Source organism: Chrysochloris asiatica, unplaced genomic scaffold (assembly GCF_000296735.1).
Source record: "Chrysochloris asiatica unplaced genomic scaffold, ChrAsi1.0 scaffold00026, whole genome shotgun sequence".
Taxonomy (NCBI): Eukaryota; Metazoa; Chordata; class Mammalia; order Afrosoricida; family Chrysochloridae; genus Chrysochloris; species Chrysochloris asiatica.
In genome coordinates this window covers 3,839,662-3,846,956 of record NW_006408544.1, presented here as the reverse complement: position 1 = coordinate 3,846,956, position 7,295 = coordinate 3,839,662, and the positions used below count along the sequence as shown (strand labels likewise).

The following is a 7,295-nucleotide window of genomic DNA, read 5'->3' as shown; positions in this document are numbered from 1 at the left end:
AGCTTCATTGCTGTTTTCCCTCACTTCCCCTTATCAGTGACGAACGTGGTCACCAATCAGAGCATGTATTCCCACTGGGTCTTAGTCTTGGAAGACGGTTTGCTCTGAGGGGACCCCATCACTTACCTTGATGTCTCCTGGGTGAGCAACTTGCTTGTTCTTGTAGTAATCAGTCGGTCTGCCTATTTTGTTTTGTATTTTCCTGTTGGTCTTTCTTTCAAGAAGTATCTTCTGTTCTTCTAGCCACTCCAGGTTGGTCTGCTTGTCCTTTCTAGTGGAAATTTCCTTCCTCTGAAGATTCTAGATGTTGTTCAGGATTCCCCCTATGGTCTTATGTAATGCAGAGGCTCCTTCACTGCCTTCACTGGGCACGTTTAGCCACATTTTAGGTGTTCCCATCAGTTATAGGCAGAAGACACACTTACAAGCTTTCTATGATGATATTTCTGGCTATTCTTTTCTCTCCCCCTCAAGTGTCTATTTATAATTGTATGCCAGGGAAACCAAGATTCATAAGACAACCAAGCATCTTAACACTATTTTCCCCCTTTTGCCCATTTCAACCATGTCTCAATCCCTGTATCCCAGAGCCTTGTTATTCCAAGGTTGTGTATACATCATTATTTACCTCTGTCCCACGTAGCCCATGCAAACCTGTCTAATTGTTCTCCCATCCGCTTTGTTCATCCAAGTCCCTCCCCCTTCTTGTATATTGCCCCCCTCCCTAGCACCCAAACTATCCTGTGTCTATTCCCTACCCTGTGCTCTGCCTTCCCCTCCATCCCCTCTAGATCCCAGTAGTCAGCAAAGAATCTCCCCCCGCTTTAGTATGGGTTCTTTTTCTTAGTCTTTTATAGTAGCGGTCCTATACATTTCTCCTTTTGCGACTAATTTCACTCAACATAATGTACTCAAGGTTCATCCATGTTACACAGTGGCTTGCAGCTTCTTTGTTATTCTTCAAGGTCGCATAATAGTCCATTGTGTGTATGTGCCACAGTTTATCCATTCTTCAGTTGATGGGCACTTTGGCTGTCTCCATCTTTTTTATTATAAATAGTGCTGCTATGAATGTTGTTGTTGTTAAGTGCCGTCGAGTCGGTTCTGACCCATAGCGACCCTGTACAGGGTTTCCGAGGGTATAAATCTTTATGGGAGTAGAAAGCCTCATCTTTCTCCCACAGAGTGGCTGGTAATTTCGAACCGCTGATCTTAAGGTTTGCAGCCCGATTCGCAACCACTACGCTACCAGAGCTCCTTGAATATTGGTGTGCATATATGTACTCGTGTTATTACATATTCTTTTAACATGGTACACTCTTGCTTAATTGACTCCAGGTGTGATGCTGTAGGTTAAGTAGTGGACTGCGAACCACAAGGTCAGCAGTTCAAACCCACCAATTGCTCCTGGAAACCCTCTATAAGGTTGCTATGAGTAAGGACTGACTCGAAGGCACTTAACAACAACTTTACCCTCATAGTACTTATTCCAATTTGTAATTTATCATATTATTTGACTGATGTCTCTCTTCCACTAAAACTAGAAGTTCCACTAAGACTTTTCTGGTTTTCCTTATACCTCCCCATCCACAGTACCTAACGCTATGCTTGGCTTTCTAAATCATTACTGAATAAATAATGCCTTCTTTAACCTAGCTGTTACTGTTATGGGCTCTGGTGTCTGTGCTCTCCATCAATTTTACAGAACTTAATGCATTTCTGTCATTATTTTCCCAAGAGTTAGTGTTGCTTTTTGTCCTCTTTTAGAAATAGCCCTTTAAATTTCCTGCAGACAAATGGGGACTGATAGTGGAATTTGCTTATCCAAAGTACAGACACTTGAAAAAAGAAAGCTAGGGTGACTGGACTCTTACTACCCTAAGGTGAGCGACACTCAGGAGAGAAATAGTGTGCTGAAGAGACTGACCATTTGTTCAATCTAGATTGCTGGTGCTGCCCTTCGTGCCCTCTCTGAGTGCTGGCTGTTTGGCTTTTAATTTGAGTTTGTGGGTACCCAATGTTCTTCCTATAAACTTCCATTTCTTGTGTTAGCCAGATCAGTTCCTGTTTCTTACAATTTAGAAATTCTAACATATATTGGAGCCCTCCTAAATGGCAGGGACTCATCTCTGTATCTCTAGCACCTAAACTAGGGTCTGTCACAGAACTGGCATTACATGATGTGCTGAATGAATAGAGTGAACTGACTAAGCAAGCCTAACGTTGTTAAGTGCCACTGAATCAATTCCAACTCAGAGTAAGTGTATAGAGTTTCCAAGTTGTAAATCTTTGTGGGAGCAGAAAGCCTCATCTTTCTCCAGTGAAGTGACTGGTAGGCTCAAACTGTTGACTCTGTGGCTAGCAGTACAGTGCTTATTCTACAGATCCACCACACTTCCTAAGTAAGCCTAATTGTTACTGTTATTAAGTTCTGTCAAGTTGGACACCCTGTATAGCTTGAACTGCCAACTTTGCAGTTCAAACTGACTTTGCAGTCCAGTACATTAATCCACAGTGCCACACCAGGACTCCAAGTCTAATAAGTCTAAACCATTTTCTCTAGAAAACGAGATACCAGATAAGGCAGAGCTTGGTTCTTTGTCTTCCTCTGCCCTTTCTGTGAGGCAACAATGTTTGTGTGGCAGTACTGGCAGCAGCAGTTGTCTCTCTCAGCCGCTAGCATGGCTGCCTTTTAGAGTAGTGCTTCCCTTCCCCTGCCCATTCTTAGTTCCCAGCATTACCTCCTGATTACATAGGTGATCGGCCTATGAAAATCCTTCCCAGACTCTTCCTAGTCACTACTCTTTCTTTATTTAATACCCCTCCCCACACTTTTCAGTTTCTGACTTTCACTTGGGAGTTCCTTTTTGACAGCTCCCAACTTAGCAAGGTAATGCCTTCCTATTATTTATAAATGCTTAAACTTTAACCTTCTGTACAAAGACTTCCTGAGCCTCCTGAGTGCCTGCCTCATCCCATTCCAGTCAGGAATCTTACCTGACAGTCATCCACTGTCAACCCCAGACACATATTCAAGCAACTGTTACTGTTGGTCTAATTTGTTCCTTGACCAGCAGGAAAGCTTAGGCATAATCTTTAAGTGATCTGGAAGGGAACAGACACAATACTGTGGGAATACAAAAGGAGAACTTTGGTACTGTTGGGAATGGGCAAGGCTACAAACCCTAGAGCATCTCACTTTACACAAATGTGTTCTTGAGAAGTTGCAAGGGAATTCAGCTTCTACAAAGGAAGTGTTCTTTTGAGTGCACCCAAAACTTCATGGCCAATTCATCTCTGGAGAAACTGCCAGGAAATCCCAAGTCTCATCAGCAGACTACTGATGACCAATCTGTAATATGGACAGAAGACTCTGAGGGCTCCAAAGTTAGCCAAGCACAATATATAAGCTTTCCTAGCACCTGAAGATACTCTTCTCCCAGTTATCAAAGAAACAAGCCAGCAGCTGAGCAGTGAAGGAGACATGTTTAGTCTGCTGGCTTAGGCTTCCTGCCTCAGGCCACTGACCAAGAAGCACATGTGTATCCTCTAGCTTGGCTCCAGATGGGAAGTGACATGGGTGATGCAAATCTCTGCTCCTCTCCTCCTGCACCTGGGAACACCCATGTTGGTCTGTGAATACATAGTGCTTTTCCAGATGCCATAGTCTGACAACTAACTTCTCCATTGCTACGTTAAAGAGGCAAGTCAGAGTTCTTAGTTGCAGTAAAACATATACATGAATTTATAGAAGAAAACTGGGGAACTCACATAAACTAGAATGGTCAAAAACTAGAAATAAACAAAAGAAGGCATGCACCAAAGTGCGTAAGCACTGAATAATGAACTTTATCTCTCTCTAAAGCAAAATTAACAGAATTATGCAGCAGACCTTCTATCTCATGAGAAACACATACACTGCTGAAAAGCCAGCTTACCAAATCAATGAGGACACAGAAAAATAGAATCAAACAGTTCATTAATCTTAACTGACAGAGAACCTTATTATCCCCAAATTGGAGAATGCATGTTCTTTTCAAACAGGTATGGAATGTTTATGAAAACTGATTACCTGCAAAGTCAGAAAGCAACATCAGCCTGTTTTATTTGCTTAATTAAAAATGTAAACATTGGAAAAGAGGAGGGAGGGTGGCAGATGAACAATGAGGACAGGAGAAGAGTTAAGGAGGTATGCATGGGCTAAATGAGATAGAGGTAAATAGTGATTTATACCCAACCTAGGAACAACAGTGTTCTGTGATACAGAGATCAAGACATAGTCTGAATGGGTATAGAGGGGAAATGTATAGATACTTGACTGTCTTGTGAATACTGGTTTCCTCTGCCAACTATTGTAAAATAGACCTTTAAGTGTGATAGCACTGAATACTGGGAATTATAATTACAGAAAGCTTGTAAGCCCACCTTCATCCTATAACTGGTTGGATTAGCTAAAAGAGGAATTAGAATTTGTCTAGGGAAATAAGCTTCTTGTTAAGCTTTTGTGGAGTATGGGGCTTTAGGTGGAATCCTGAACTCCATTCAGAACATTCTGAGGTGTGACAGTCCTACTTGAAAAGACATGCAGACCAACCCAGAACAGCTGGGAGAACAGATGATTCTTCCTGAAAGACTGACCAGCAGAAAAAAAGCGCACTGTTTGGCTGCTAAGCATATCAAGCAAGCTGTTTGCTTTGAAGGCATCAAGCCAAGGAAAGTCACCTCATCAGGGAAAAGCCCCTCTTAAGACTGAAACTCAAAGGGAACCTGCGAACAGTCTGGTATTCTTGTTGAACTACTACCCTGGTCTACTTTTGAGTGGAAGTGAGGAAAATACGGCAATGAAGACATGGGCTGAGTTTGACCATGTTCCATAGACACCCATTGACCTGAAGATGAGAAAGAGAAGAGGAAGGGTTGACTGGTCTTAAGTTTAAGGAGATGTGTGAACTTCCAAGCCCATGGGCACTGACCTAGCCACTGGTGGCTGGCTATAGCAGAGAGTGAAGCAGCCAACTGGTCTGAAATGAGGGGAGGTGTATGTGAACTCCCAAACTTGCACCTAGTACCCTCTTAACCTAGCTTGAATGGCAAGCTGATCAGAACTCAACCAGATGAAGATAAAGATGCTTGATACTGTGAGCAAGTATAAATTGCTGTAAGTTGATGAACTGGACCTTTCCTTATGGATGCAGTTGCTTTAAATTCCAACGGAAATGAAAGGATTCTTCATATCAAGGATCAAGTTTGTTTCCTCCGTGCACTGGGTTGATAGGGATGGGCAATGTAGACACTGGCAATCAAAAGCAGGGGGTTATAAAGGCATGAAGTGGCTGGCGTACAAGCTTTCAGGAGCATGCTTAAGTTTCAGAACAAGGTGGGTAAGGTAGACTCCCTACTGAATAGTTTACCTCTTTTCCAGATGGATCTACTGGAGAGGGATGGGAGATTATGGTGATAGATTTTATGATTCATTTGTGATTAATTATTATCAGGATTAATTGCGATTGTCACAGCTGTAATTGTACAAGATGTATAATTAAAAGGGGGTAGTAGTTAATCTTTCATTTCAGGAAGAGAGGATCCCAGGACCATTAAGGAGGAAGATCATGAGTGGAATATGAGATCCTACCTAGAAAAGCAGTGACAGCAAAGACTGTGGCAGAGGTGACGGCATAGAGAGAGAGCAGCTAAAGGCTTGAGGAACATGGAACGAAAAAGGTTGTGGGCCTGTGGGCAGAAGGCTGGCTTGCAAAAGGTGCCCTTTGGACATTTAAAGGAATACATATTTTCTGTTTTCTATGTTGATGTGTGAAAAATAAGATGTAAAAGGGAAGCCACAGGGAGGAACAGGGTACTGTTGTTGCAGGGTGGGGATTATACTCATAGAGATGAAACAAAACGAATGACTGGTTAAAATCAAAGCTGATGCTCTTGCGTGTTAATCTTCACTCAATTCACATAAAAAGTTACAATAAATAAATAAGAAAAAATTTTTTAAGTATTGGAAAGTTATTAAGCAGAAATAAAGTTTTCCAAAATTCTAATTTTCAAGTATATTTCAAATATTATCACTGGTGACAAAATCCTCACCAGTTCCTTTTCTTGAAGTGATAGGCTTGTTTCTCTCATTTTCAAAGAAATATCTGTCAAATTCCAAAGTCTGAAAAACCCGTTTGTTTAAAAGTTGTAATTTCAAGTAAAAATGGTGCTCCATGAAATACATGGCTAGTTCAGCGTGCAATACAACCAATCACACAACTACATTTCCTTCAACACCACTGTACTTTGATATGCAGCAGAATCATTTTATGCTTATTTCCACTGTATCAAAAATAATATATGTGTACATAGGTTAAAATTAAATCAGATTAGCAATGTGCACTGTTTCATTAAGTACATTTTCAAATACAAATGGTTTTGTTTGTTTTACTGCATGGCAATTATAAAGGCAACAATGAATATTATTAGTCAGTGGCACTTCTTTGATTCATGCTAAAGTTCCCAAAGTTCTATCCACCCTTACTTTTGAATCAACTGAGAAAAAGGCAAGGAAAATCTTGGTATTATTGTGAAAATAATTTTAACCTCACTGATCCTCTGAAGGGGTCTCAGAGATCCCCAGACCACTCTTTGAGAACAACTATTCTAAAACTTGAGTCTCTTTGTTCACAATAGTGTGCTGAACTTCTACTGTTGACACTCTATCCCTGGGAGAGGCCTGGCTCTCACTATCTTTAGAGCAATGCCTCCAGCATATATTAACAACAGCATTCTCCTTACAGAAAGGATGAAATCCTGGCAGGATCAAGGGTAGCTGGACCCTATGCCAACATTAGGGAACCAACATCTCTGGCTGCAAATATCCTGGTCTGGGGCTCCTCCAAGAAAGATCCTGGCAAAGCAAGAGCTGATGACAACTTCTGATGCCATAAGCAGTGAGCCCTTGAAAGCCATTCTATAATCACAGTCCAGTTGTGATGGCCTGTATGCAGGTGAAGGATCGGCAATACTACTGGGATACCCATGTGGACACAGCCACCTATGGAGCTGTCGGAAGAGCATGTGTTTTGGTGCTCAGGGAGCAGAGCACCATTCAATATGCTGCTAATCTGGGCAGGCAGGCCAAGGGAAAGCTGCTAGTGGGGTACAGCTCCAGATAGAAAATGAAGCACTGGTCCTATACAAATACCCAATATCTCAATATACTTGCTGCTAATGTAGTCTTTCCACCACTCGTCTGTCAGTCTGTTGTACTGTGGTGGCTTGTGCGTTGCTGTGATTCTGGAAGCTAT

The 7,295-nt window shown here is 41.8% G+C and overlaps 1 protein-coding gene across 4 annotated transcripts in view; it reads right to left on the bottom strand.

The window, feature by feature from the left end:
• ST3GAL3 (ST3 beta-galactoside alpha-2,3-sialyltransferase 3) overlaps window positions 1–7,295 on the bottom strand; it is a 317,828-nt gene that overhangs the window by 179,570 nt on the left and 130,963 nt on the right. The window contains exon 2 of one of the 4 annotated variants that reach the window (XM_006839673.1): window positions 3,181–3,194. The exons of the other annotated variants lie outside the window; for them this stretch is intronic. Coding sequence (XP_006839736.1) covers window positions 3,181–3,194 — 14 coding nt within the window. The remainder of the gene's footprint in view (window positions 1–3,180; window positions 3,195–7,295) is intronic. 4 annotated transcript variants of the gene reach the window in all.